At 39.1% G+C, this 13,878-nt stretch overlaps 1 protein-coding gene across 1 annotated transcript; it reads right to left on the bottom strand.

The window, feature by feature from the left end:
• Positions 1–287: 287 nt before the first annotated feature.
• Positions 288–12,250, bottom strand: LOC133122616 (zinc finger protein 345-like). Its single transcript, XM_061232681.1, has 3 exons — positions 11,857–12,250; positions 10,754–11,753; positions 288–1,393 (listed from the first exon to the last, which is right to left on the bottom strand). Exons 1-3 carry the CDS (start codon positions 11,989–11,991, stop codon positions 405–407), a joined length of 2,124 nt encoding a protein of 707 aa, XP_061088665.1. The 5' UTR covers positions 11,992–12,250; the 3' UTR covers positions 288–404.
• Between the last annotated feature and the right edge of the window lie 1,628 nt (positions 12,251–13,878).

Here is a 13,878-nt window from a genome sequence, read left to right as displayed (position 1 = left end):
GAGTGATCTACATTACTTGTTTACAGCAAAGAAGCTGTTTGATAGAGAGAATGTCTTTTGCTAAAGAACCTCGGAAACACACTTGTCATTCCTAAAATCCAACGGGAAACCCACCCCGGTACTGTCAAGTTCATTTTCAGAAGAAAAGCATGCAATAGACATAAAAATTTAAATAAAAACCTTTTTGTTACTGTTCGTTACTTTCAAACAGTTCACTCGACAAGGAATATTACATTTTATATTTATAAGAAATAAAAATAAAATTTTCAAAGAACAAAGCAGTCGCAGACACTTGCTAGAAAAGGAAAATAACATCCCAGTTTTTTGTTTAAATATAAACTAAAATAATTGCCACATTAGATGGAAAAAATATGAAAAAAAAACATCCTGCACAGGGTGCACTTCTAGGACTTTTCACCCGAGTGAATTCTCTGGTGACGATTTAAATTTCTTACGGTCAAAAAGCGCTTACTACACTGGGAACATATGTGGAACAGTTTGCCTGGACGACTTTTCTTATGCTTATTTAAATTTTCACCTGTATGAAGTCTCATGTGATAATGTAAAGCAGAATTTGAACGAAGACACTTGTCACACTGTGTACACTTGTACGGCTTTTCACCTGTATGAATTCTCAGGTGTATATTTAAATCAGAATTTGTAATAAAACCCTTGTCACACTGTGTACACTTGTGTGGCTTTTCACCCGTATGAATTCTAAGGTGTTTCTGTAAAGCAGAATTTGAAGGAAAAAACTTGTCACACTGTGTACACTTGTATGGCTTTTCACCTGTATGAATTCTCAAGTGTAGATTCAAAGAAGCTCTTGTACCAAAACACTTCTCACACTGTGTACACTTGTACGGCTTTTCACCTGTATGAATTCTCAGGTGTTTATTCAGAGCAGAATTTGAACTAAAACACTTGTCACATTGTGGACAGTTGTATGGCTTTTCACCTGTATGAATTCTCAAGTGTAGATTCAAAGAAGCTCTTGTACAAAAACACTTCTCACACAGTGTACACTTGTATGGCTTTTCACCTGTATGGATTCTCAGGTGTTTGTTTAAAGCAGAATTTGAACTAAAACACTTGTCACACTGTGGACAGTTGTATGGCTTTTCACCTGTATGAATTCTCAAGTGTAGATTTAAAGAAGCTCTTGTACAAAAACACTTCTCACACTGTGTACACTTGTATGGCTTTTCACCTGTATGAATTTTCAGGTGACACTGTAAATTCGATTTTATATTAAAACATTTCCCACACTGAAAACATTTGTAGGGTTTTTCACCTGTATGAATTCTCTGGTGGACACTTAAATGAGACGTGCTGAAAAAGCATTTCCCACATTGTGTACATTTGTAGGGCTTCTCATTTGTATGAATTTCCCCTTGTATTGTCTTGTTTTGAAATACATTTAAAAGGCTTGGGTTTTGACTTGTATTAATTATTTTGGGTGCAATTCTCACATTCATTCTCTGACAATGCACATGTTTTTTGTTACCATTTCTATTTTTCATGACAATTCTGTTTAGATTATTTTGGTGTATTTCTTCTTTTTTTGGATTTGTCTCTCGTGCACATTGTCCTGTTTGAGTCTGGTCTGTGTGATCAACACCAGCTCCATCCATCACAGGGTTCATGAGATCACTCACTAAACTTTCACTGGATTCACACTTCATTTGATCAGATTTAACATCAACACATTTAATATCCTGCAAGTCACTGATGCATTCTGCCTCAAGGTATCCTCCATCTTCAGTCTCTGTTTTAATTTGGTCAGGATGCAGATGGGTTTCATATCCCAGCTCTGTCCTTTCAGGGCTCTCCGTCTTAATAAGATCCCCAATGTGGGTGGAGCCCAGATCAGCTTCTGTTTTTATCACTGATGTGTGTGTGTGGTGTACATCACTGACCCCGCTGTGTGCAGTAACACACTCTGGCTCCAGTGTGTTGAGTCCTGGTGCAGCACACTCTGTCTCTGACTCCAGTCCACTGAGTTCCTCTTCTTTCAGTCTGATCCTGTGCTGCTCAGTGAGCTCTGGTAGTGTTGTCTCAGTGTCCTGTCTCAGACAGACTCCTGCCTGCATCATACTGCTGCTCAAAGGTGTGCAGAAGTGCAGCTCCTGGAGGGAAACAGGGGAAGGTAACCTTAAGATTATGTTCCACCAAAAATGCATCTTTGGTACATACTTGAATTATCATGAGGTATGAAATTGAAAAGATACATTCTGGCAAAGTATGTCAATTCGCTCATTTGCATACTTTATTCTGAAATTTTAAATTCAATATTTTGTGCAGTAGTCTATAATATGAATCAAGTAAGATACCATGATAGTTCTTTCAGATCCTAAATAAGACATGTTTGACGGATGTTTTGAGCATTTTTTTATTTTTATTCCCAGTAGTCATTTTTCTAGAAATGTTTTGATTTTTCAGGAAGAAAAATGCTAACATTTCAGGATCCAACAATGAGATTTGTGATGCGGTACCCGCCCCTAAAGGTTTTGAGAAAATTGATTCCGAAGATAGAAATTGTAAGTGATTATACAGTGGGAGCAATAATTTGTAGATTTTGTAGGTTTGCCCACTTACAAAGAATGTAACTGTGTAGAATTTTAATCATAGGTACATTTTAACATTGAGAGACAGAATATCACAAAATAATCCACAATAACATCATATAAATTTTATAAATTTATTATCGTATTTTTGCATGAAATAAGTATTTGATCCCCTACCAATCAATAATTCTGGCTCCCACAGACCAGTTCGTTTTCCATTAAGAAGCTCTCCTAATCTCAACTCATTACCCAAAACACCTGTGTAAACTCGTTACATCGTTATGTAGCTGTATAAAAGACACCTGTCCACACAATCAGTTTCCAACGTTTCCACCATGGCCAAGACAAAGGAGCTGTCTAAGGACATCAGGGACAAAATTGTAGACCTGCACAAGGCTGGGATGGGCTACAAGAAAATATGCAAGCAGCTTGGTGAGAAGTTGGAGCAATTATGAGAAAATGGAAGAAACACAAAGTCACCGCCAATCTCCCTCGGTCGCAAGATCTCGCCTCGTGGGATATCAATGATCATGAGAAAGGTCAGGGATCAGCCCAGTACTACACAGGAGGAGCTTGTTAATGACCTGAAGGCAGTTGGGACCACAGTCACAAAGAGAACCATCAGTAACACACTACACCGTGAAGGATTAAAATCCTGCTGCGTGTGCAAGGTTCCTCTGCTGAAGAAGGCACATGTACAGGCCCGTCTGAAGTTTGCCAAAGAACACCTGGATGATCCAGAGGAGGCTTGGAAGAAGGTGATGTGGTCAGATGAGACCAAAATAGAGCTATTTGGCATCAACTCGACTCGCCGTGTTTGGAGGAAGAGAAATGCTGAGTACAACCCCAAGAACACCACCCCCAGGTGGAAACCTTATGCTTTGGGGGTGTTTCTCAGCTAAGGGGACAGGACGACTTCACCGTATCGAGGGGAGGATGAATGGGGCCATGTACCAGGACATTTTGGGCGACAACCTCCTTCCCTCAGTGAGAGCACTGAAAATGGGTCGTGGATGGGTCTTCCAACATGACAATGACCCAAAACATACGTCCAAGGCAACAAAGGAGTGGCTCAAGAAGAAGCATATTAAGGTCCTGGAGTGTCCTAGCCAGTCTCCGGACCTAAATCCCATCGAAAATCTGTGAAGGGAGCTGAAGCTTCGAGTTGCCAAGCGACAGCCTCGGAACCTTAAGGATATGGATCAAATACTTATTTGATATTATATTAAATATATAACATTTTTATGATGTTGTTATTGTGGATTATTTTGTGATATTCTGTCTCTCAATGTTAAAATGTACCTATGATCAAAATTCTACACAGTTCCATTCTTTGTAAGTGGGCAAACCTACAAAATCAGCAAGGGATCAAATTATTGCTCCCACTGTACTAATTTCACCATACACATGGTGTAATCATTCAAAAGGAGGTATTATCCTGAAAGTTGAAGATTTGAGTGATGATTTGCAGCAGTAAACAGAACAGGCTAAATCGTACTGAAAATTATTATTTTTTTTTTTTTGGTGGAACGGAACCTTAATCAAACCGGTCCTATTTCAGCAGCTGATACCTGCTTTGCACTCTGCAGCCCTGCAGATGTCTGACTGACCACAGGGGGCACGCTTGCATTATGAAGTCTCGGGTCAATTAAAATTAATATTTATGGGTTCTCTTTATTGCGTTCCCAGAAGAAGGCCCTTTCTGAAGTACCTGCGAATATATGCAGGTTCGCATTTGTGTTTGAAGCAGCTCAATTTGTCTGTGAGAAAATAAACTCCCGCAACATAAAATCACGGAAACCAACAAAACACAATACCTTGTACAGCAGCATGAAGACGAGTCTGCCCATGGCATAAGGACAATGTCCCTCAGTGCAGTAAAGAATTTGCTATCAGCTTTAAATATCCATTCAAATATAACGGAATGCAAGACATCTAGCTAAAAATACAGCTAAAGCAGCAGCTAATGAGGGCCAACTGTATGCTTGCTAACGTCACTGACTGTAGATGACAGACGTTAGCCGCGAATATTAGCCTACGTTTTCTCTAATCCTAACCTTAATATATACAATTTTTCCCCATTTTACTTCAGAAATAACACGACGCCATCACATGTTTACCATAAATCTGTATAACAAATACGTTTTTATGCTACAGAATAGCTAAGTGGTGTCAGTCCTGCTGCTATTCGGATGCGTCTTATTCATAGACTGTAGAAAGATGTATTACGGTCAGAGGAGTCAGGTTACAGTAGATGTAAATTAGAAATCAGGGTAACTTAGTAAACAGTAAAGCAAAATAGATGGTTTAGCTACCTGGTAAACCAAGTAGAACTGCTAGCTAAATAACAGTTAAAGCTTCAAGACCATGGCGAGAACTTACCCCTTTTCGTAGATGACTAAAATACGTAAATTATTTTGTTTAAGTTGCGATAACTAAATTTTCGGCAGATAATAACGTCAGGCTCCTCTTAAAGCTGTGTGTAGCATAACGCACAAGTCTGCAGATCACTGTGCATACGCCGATCGCGGAAGCTCCTCCCAATAAGAATCTTCTTCTTTTGATTTTATGGCGGTTGGAAAACCAAGATCCCTGCATTACCGTCACCTAGTGAATGTATTGCCATTTTAGTTCTGAATTTATTTCTTTATATTAAAAAAAAAAAAAATCTCCAATTCCGAAACGCACCCTCTTTATTGTATTCTATATTTCCCCATTCTAGTTCCATCCCTCTGGTGTCTGATTCTGTGCAGACCCTTTCGCCAATTTCATCCCGATTCAATTTCCCTCGCAGCGTTCAAAACCAACCTGATCGATTGATTGATTAATATTATTTATTTAGTAAGAATCAACGTAAGTACCATATGCGTATACAGAAAGTAAATACAATAAACAAGTACTAGGATAACACAAGAAAGTGAAAACACTTATTGCCATAGTAGTCGAATGATCACCCATCAGAACAGTTGGGCAAATTCACAACCCCACTCCTAGATACTCTCACTCTCACATTTTGTTTAAATATCAAAATACAACAACATATTTTACATATACGTTGCTATTTCTTTTGAAACATATTTTCAAAAATAATTTGTTTGCTGATAAATTGGTTTAGAACCATTCAAATAATTCACAGCAGCCAATGTGCTACATTCCCTGCAGAATTAGTGTTATGAGTTATGTGCAAAAGGTAGGAAACTACATTCATAAACAGGGACAGTGAAGGAGAAAGCAATGCAAACACAATGCAAAGAAAGCAAGCAGTAAAGGACACACGTACATACATTTACATGTCATAGGGACCTTGTTATAAGCATTATTCACAGTGTAAAATTATTCCAAACACAATTCATATACAGTAAATTGACAAGATCCTGAACTGATATACGTGATAAAACATCGGGTCTAATGATCAGCTTTAGCTGACAGACCAGTTTTGAAGAGTTCATTTTATACTAGAAATAATACAAGTTTGCTATAGACATTACAATGTTTTTTTATACATTACAACCAATCAGTTATAAGTTTCTTCCAAACAAACAAGTTTCCAAATTTCATTATCAATTAAGTAGTGTCTGTTTTCTGTCAGGTGGAAAGCAGTCCATTTTGCCACAGTCAATGGGCCTCATGCAAGAACATTTTTGTATTCTTATCATACATTTCTCTTACGTTTTTTTGTGTGCCACGTCAGATTCAACAAACGCACACAACTTCAGACAACAATCCCCTATGAACATGTCCGTTACACTACAGTATATACGGTACTGGAGGTGGGTTCCATCGAATAGATGGCCAATGAAAACATGGAAAGATTGGGTAGACTGTGGGTCGTTGGTTTCTGGCAAAACACGATATGCTGGCCCGTTGGACAAACTTTATAATGCGAAACCTGCGGAGCATTCTCTTCCGCTGTCACTGCCGCCAAAGCAAAATACTATCAAACACAAATTCAGAACTCCACTTCTAACCCCCGGAAACTGTTCTCTATTTTCTCCTCTCTCCTCAACGCACCGCCTCCTCTACCTCAGTCCTCCTTCGCTGCTCATGACTTTGCTGATTTTTTCGATGAAAAGGTCACAGACATCCGCAGATCCTTTACAACCACCGCCCCCCTCACTGTGCCCTTCCCCCCCTCTAGGCCCATCCCTTCCTTTTCCACTTTCTCCCCTTTACAGACTCTGATGTTTCTCAACTCCTGCTCTCCCACCGCCCTACAACCTGTGCCCTTGACCCTATCCCCTCTTCTCTTCTCCAGACTATCACCCCTGACATTCTCCCATTTGTCACCTCCTTTGTCATGATACCCAACTCTTCATCTTGTTCCCACCATCTGATACACAGGTTTCAGCCCGTATCTCTGCTTGCCTGAGTGACATCCAGAGCTGGATGGACAACCACCATATAAAGCGCAACCCAGGTAAGACTGAAATTATATTCAACCCTGCTAATACCTCTCCCCATCTGGATCTCTCCATTTCCCTCGGGGATACCACACTTACGCCATCACCCAGTGCAAGGAACCTCGGTGTGGTGATGGACAGCAGACTGTCCCTCTCCGAGAACAACATACGGAGAATCCGCCCCTTTCTCACCCCCTACTCGACCCAGCTCCTGGTCCAAGCGATGGTTCTGTCCCGCCTGGACTACTGCAATTCCCTCTTGGCTGGCCTCCCAGCGTCCGCCATCAGACCCCTCCAACTTATCCAGAATGCAGCAGCTCGTCTGGTCTTCAACCTTCCCAAATACAAAGACCTCTTCGTTCAGCCTCCACAGGCCGCTTGGCACCTCCCCCTCTCCGAACTTCCACCTCACGCTCACGACTACTGTCTGTTCTGGCTCCACGGTGGTGGATTGAACTCCCCGTTGAGGTCAGAACTGTAGAATCTCTTCCAAGCGCAAACTGAAGACGCACCTCTTCAAGCAGCACCTCTCCCCATCCCTCCCTACCTCCCTGTGAACCTTAATTATTGTCTTTCTGTGATTTACTTTTTTGTCTATCGGTATTTTTAGTTTGGCTAGGTAAGCAGTGTTTGGGCAGCTAAGTTTGGTCACCTTTGCTTTGTGGTTTGTTTGTTTATTTGTTTGTAAAAAAAAAAAAAAGATTTCAAATAGGCCCTGGTCCTTATCTTTGTTGTACAGGTAGCAGTTGAAATTGTACTTCCCTCTAGGGTCTTTCAGCGCACTTATCCCTGGTTATGGGTATGCACTTTGTTGTACGTCGCTCTGGATAAGAGCGTCTGCCAAATGCCATTATGTATGTAATGTAATGTAATGTAATGTAATGATATGAAATTAATGGAATGCATTGTTTACATAATTTGTATGACAGGTCAGGACTCATAAATGTTGTTCTTACCTAAGAAAAAATTCTTCTCTTAAATTCTTCTCTTAAATCAGTCATACAAGCAACTTAAGAACAAATCTGTTTGTCCGAGTAGTCCTTGCATGAGGCCCCTTCTGTATTTTCAGATGTCTGTGCAAAATACCATCAGCCTGGAATATCATGAGATATAAATATAAACTACACCATTGCAAACACTGTGAAACGGCTGGCTTACCACATTTCAGTCATTCACTGAACTTAAAATAAAAATGTGGAAACAAAAGCAAGACAGTGAAAAAAGGATTTTTATGATGAAAAACCACATGAGAATATATTTAAGGGTATTCAACCTGAAGGAATTACTATTATTTTTGGTCCTTAATCAAGTATGTATCCCTAGCCTATAATAATAAAGGGATATGCTAAACAACATGAGACTGTTTAACAATGTCACTAATCTATATAATGAGCAAAACAATCCAAAGCTTTCTCCTACTGGCATCTCATGTTCTATCATTTCTGCTCAATGTTGTTAATTTCAGGACTGCATTTAGCATTCAAACAACTATTATCAACAAGGTTCTTGCAAAATACACAAAATGTAGCCTCAAGATATTTGCAACTGCATATAAAAAAGGCAAAATACTGGTAACACCCTGTACATAACCATGTTTAAATAAATAAACCACCTTGAATTTTACTGCGCTACCTGTAGAAGTGCTCGTGTCCCAAGCAACATTGTGCACATACGCGTCAGTTTACTTTTTGTCCAGACTGCAAGTTTCAAATTGATATCCACTAGAGGACAGATCGGGCCTCCTCCTCAAATGAGTCCACCATCCTTTTTGGCTTCGAGCCTCTGTAACGAGGCATAAAAATGCTCTCTGCACCCTGGGTACACTTACCGCAGGATACGCATGACGGCAGTCTTGTGTCTCGTCATTTAAATAATGTACGTTACGTAATGTACGTAAGGGGGTGCATATCAACCACCCATTGCCGCGATGATTGCAGCAATATTTCTATTTTCCAGTTTGCTGCAAGCGGTTGCATTCGAAGTGCATTTCATATTTGAAAACTACTCTCCAGACTTCAGCGTTCCTTTATCAGAAGAACTCTGCCCCTAACGGCCGTGCACGGATTTCTAAAGATTTCCCCCTCTGGAATTCCATCATAGTACAGTATGTTTTCAGCTAGTGGCATTTTTCGGTATGCTTATTTTATAACAGCCTATATAAGCACGCGGGCTGCATCAATTTAACTGTTGTAAAGTAACTGAATTAAATCTTTCGAAAGGATGACAACGGATGAAAAATACGTTTTAAAAAAAAATATGATTTGATAAAGTAAAAGTGAAATACAAAGCTTCATTGCTGAAATATCTTTTAGAAATGAAATCAACGCATGTAAACATTTGTCAGCAATGGAAAATTTCTCCCAAGGACACAGAAGCCGAATGGACTCATCTGAAGGAAAATTAAGAGAACACGTTTTCGTCTATGCATTTGCCCAAGGAAATTTTGCTTGGGTTTAACTACCGCACGTGCACCCATATTCACACTTTCTCCTGCATGAAATGCGTATGTAGAATCCGTAGCAACTGAATGAGATGCGCAATAGAAAATATATTTTACAAATGTGTTACACTTATTTAATTTGAGATAATACTTTTTTTTTTTTTACTTTTTACTTAGTGTGAAGATAAAATTATTAAAAGAAATGACACCCCATGGGAGTCAAGCTTATCTCTTGCACAATTAGTGGCATACCTTATGTGCAACAGAAATTAAACTACATTTATAAATAGGCGTTGTAAGGGAGAAAGCAATGACACAGGGGTTTTATAGTAATTTACATGATATGAATGCCTTCATGTGCACATGCACAGTGTAACATAACAACATTTTGTTCCTCCCATAAAGTTAACAGGGTTTTTCAAACAAAATTCATATGCAACATAGAGAAAGAAGGTGAGACAAAGATCCTCATCTGATGAAACATAGGTGACTGTCTAAAGTCCGACGATCAGCTTTATTACACATGACATCACAGCCGCTACCTCGGCAGCAGAAGAACTGAAAAGGCAAAGGGGTGGGATTCCTGAAAGCCTTCTAATGACGAGAACTCTTAAGTTATGAATTATCAAGATCACTTGTTTATAACAAAGAAGCTCTTTGATAGAGAGAACCGTGGAAACATGCTTGTTAATCCTAAAATCCCACCCTGGTACTGTCAAGCAAATTTTCAGAATAAAAGCATGCAATTGACAATTCGAATGTTTTGTTTTGTTTTGTTTTGTTTTTTTTTTACATTAATTTCAAACAGTTAACATTGCTTCGAACTAAATTCTTCCTTAAAACAATTCAATCGCCACAAAATATCAGCCTGCACACGACAATGACTATTACATTTTACATGTATAGGAAATTATTTTAAAAAAATAGAACAAAGCAGTCAGACACTTGCTAGAAAAGGAATGAAGTACAACTAAAAGAATTATCACATTAAATTAGATTGCTTTTGAAAACACATACCACACAGGGTGCACAACTTTTCACCTGAGTCAATTTTCTGGTGATGATTTAAATTTCTTTCAGTCAAAATATGCTTACTGCACTGTGAATATATGTGGAACACTTTGGCTGTACGACTTTTCTTGTGCTTACTCATTTATTTTATTTATTTTAATTTTCACCTGCATGAAGTCTCATGTGATAATGTAAAGCAGAATTTGAATGAAGACACTTGTCACACTGTGTACACTTGTACGGCTTTTCACCTGTATGAATTCTCAGGTGTTTATTTAAATCAGAATTTGTAATAAAACCCTTGTCACACTGTGTACACTTGTGCGGCTTTTCACCTGTATGAATTTTCAGGTGACACTGTAAATTAGATTTCATACTAAAACACTTCCCACACTGAAAACATTTGTAGGGTTTTTCACCTGTATGAATTCTCAGGTGACACTGTAAATTAGATTTTATACTAAAACACTTCCCACACTGAAAACATTTGTAGGGTTTTTCACCTGTATGAATTCTCTGGTGGATACTTAAATGAGACATCCTGAAAAAGCACTTCCCACATTGTGTACATTTGTAGGGCTTCTCATTTGTATGATTTTTCCCTTGTATCATCTTGTTTTGAAATACATGTAAATGGCTTGTGTTTTGACTTATTTTGGGTGCAATTCTCACATTCACTCTCTGACAATGCATGTGTTTTTTGTTACAATTTCTACTCTTCTGGACAATTCGGTTTCGATTATTTTGGTGGATTTCTTCTTTTTCACAGTTTGGGGTTGGCTCTCCTGCACACAGCCAGGGTTCAGGCAGGCCTTTGTGATCAACACCAGCTCCATCCATCACAGTGTTCATGAGATCACTCACTAAACTTTCACTACATTCACACTTCATTTGATCAGATTTAACATCAACACATTTAATATCCAGAAGGTCACTGATGTGTTCTGCCTTATGGTATCCTCCATCTTCAGCCTCTGTTTTGATTTGGTCAGGATGCAGATGGGTTTCATATCCCAGCTCTGTACTGTCGAGGCTCTCTGTCTTAATAAGATCCCCAGTGTGGGTGGAGCCCAGATCAGCTTCTGTTTTTATCACTGATGTGTGTGTGTGGTGTCCATCGCTGACCCCGCTGTGTGCAGTAACACACTCTGGCTCCAGTGTGTTGAGTCCTGGTGCAGCACACTCTGTCTCTGACTCCAGTCCACTGAGTTCCTCTTCTTTCAGTCTGATCCTGTGCTGCTCAGTGAGCTCTGGTAGTGTTGTCTCAGTGTCCTGTCTCAGACAGACTCCTGCCTGCATCATACTGCTGCTCAAAGGTGTGCAGAAGTGCATCTCCTGGAGGGAAACAGGGGAAGGGATTTAGCCTGAATCACACAGGTCCAACTGCAGCAGCTGACACATTCTTTACACTCTGCAGTCCTGCAGATGCCTGACTGACCACAGGGGGCGCTCTAGTATTATGCAGTCTCAGTGTAGCCGGTCTGGCCTGACACTGCCTGGCTACACTCTGCGTTGTGTCTTGGGTGCCTAAGAAGGCGAGGACAACTGCTTTCTTGCCGGTCGTGGAGGGCATTTATTTCCTGTGTGAACACAATAAGTCTCTGTACATCAACTTTCGTGGTCTCTCTGACATGCACACACCTCTTCAGTAGCAGAGTGCGAACTCTGTGCGTGATACTATGGTAACTTACGTGTTACTAAACCATCCAATGTTTCATGTAATAAAATAAAATATTTTATATTCTTTTGTTTGTATAAAATGTAAAATGAACAGAAACATACATAGACATTCATACTATATAAAAAGAAAATCGAAATTATAAAACAAACAAATTCACATTAACAAAACCAAAAGGGGGAGCTCACGTACCTGTGTGAACACAATAATTCTCTGTACATCAACTTTCGTGGTCTCTCTGACATGCACACACCTTTAAAGGAGGAAACCGCATGAGAAACCTTCTCTGTGCACCAGCAAGCTAGCTTAAATGCTACAATAGTCTTATCTGGAAGCGTTAAATTAGCCGAGTCAATCCAGATACATTAAAGTGCTGTACACGACAAAATTCACATTTACACCAGAACAAACACCATGACAATAAGTAACGTTATCTTTGACCCGTTACAAGATAAACCTGCGCCTCCGTTTAGCTATTTACACCGTTTTTACACGTTATTGAACACAGGAGCACATGTACGACCTTTCCAGTAGCAGAGCGCGAACTGAAGCGGCTGGGTGCGAACAAGAAGTAACAAAACATGCCAAAGATCACGTATCCAAATAAAAGATGCCTAAGACAATAATAAAAGCTCCCCAAAAGAAACGTACACAAAACCAGATATGTACATGAGAAACAACAAACAACAACAAAACATAAACAAAGAAGGAAAATGGATTATTGGTGAAATATAACCATTACATTTATACATCGGTTACATCAGGTCAATTAAAAATAATATTTTAAATTCAACTGCTTTGTGGGTTCTAACTACTGCAACATAAAATCATGGAAACCAGAAAAACACAAGTACTTGCACAGCAGCATGAAGACGGGTCGGCCCATGACATAAGGACAATGTCCCTCAGTGCAGTAAAGAATTTGCTGTCAGCTGGAATTTAAAATATTCAATCAAATATAACGTAATGTAAGCCATCTAGCTAAAAATACAATGCAACAGATAATGAGAGCATACAACCATTTGTGCTTGCTAACGTCACTGACTGGCGATAGCCGCGAATAGTATCCTATGTTTTCACTAATCTTAATCTTAATATACATATACTGCTAAGCATTATTCCCTTTTTGCTTCATAAATAAAAATATGTTCACCACAGATTCGTATAACAAATATATTTCTGCAATGGCAAAGGGAACTGTCACTTCAGATGTGAGCCCTGCTACTATTCGGATGCGTGTCTTATTCATTAACTGAAATTAACGGATTTTATGTTCTGGCTTTCTGAGTAGTTGACTTGTTGGTGCACTCGTGGCAATTCGGGACACAACCGAAGTTTTCAAAATCTAAAACGAATTACGGATCAGCAGCAGCAAATTAGCGATCAGCATATTTTAGTACACAGTAAAGCAAAATAGATGTTTTAGTTACCTGGTAAACCAAGTAGAACTGTCAAATAACTGTTTAAGCTTCAAGACAAAGGCGAGAACTTACCCCTATTCATAGATTCGTAGATTAATCAAATATGTCTTGAATGTTTTGCTTGCGATAATTCAATTCTCGGAAGACAATAATACTACTTTTAATGTTGCGCGAAACATAAACTACAAGATTGAGTTCGCTGTTTACGGAAGCTCGTCCCAATAATGATGTTCTTCTTCTTCTTTTGAATTTATGGCGGTTTAATTTAGTGGATTACCGCCACCTACCGAATGTATTACCATCTCAGTTCTTAATTAATTAATTAATTTATATATATATATTTTGTGTTCACTTTTGATCA

The sequence above is a fragment of the Conger conger genome, chromosome 2 (assembly GCF_963514075.1).
Source record: "Conger conger chromosome 2, fConCon1.1, whole genome shotgun sequence".
In the NCBI taxonomy this organism is placed as follows: Eukaryota; Metazoa; Chordata; class Actinopteri; order Anguilliformes; family Congridae; genus Conger; species Conger conger.
The sequence above is the reverse complement of the archived record's forward strand: the minus strand, read 5'-3'. Positions and strand labels throughout refer to the sequence as shown.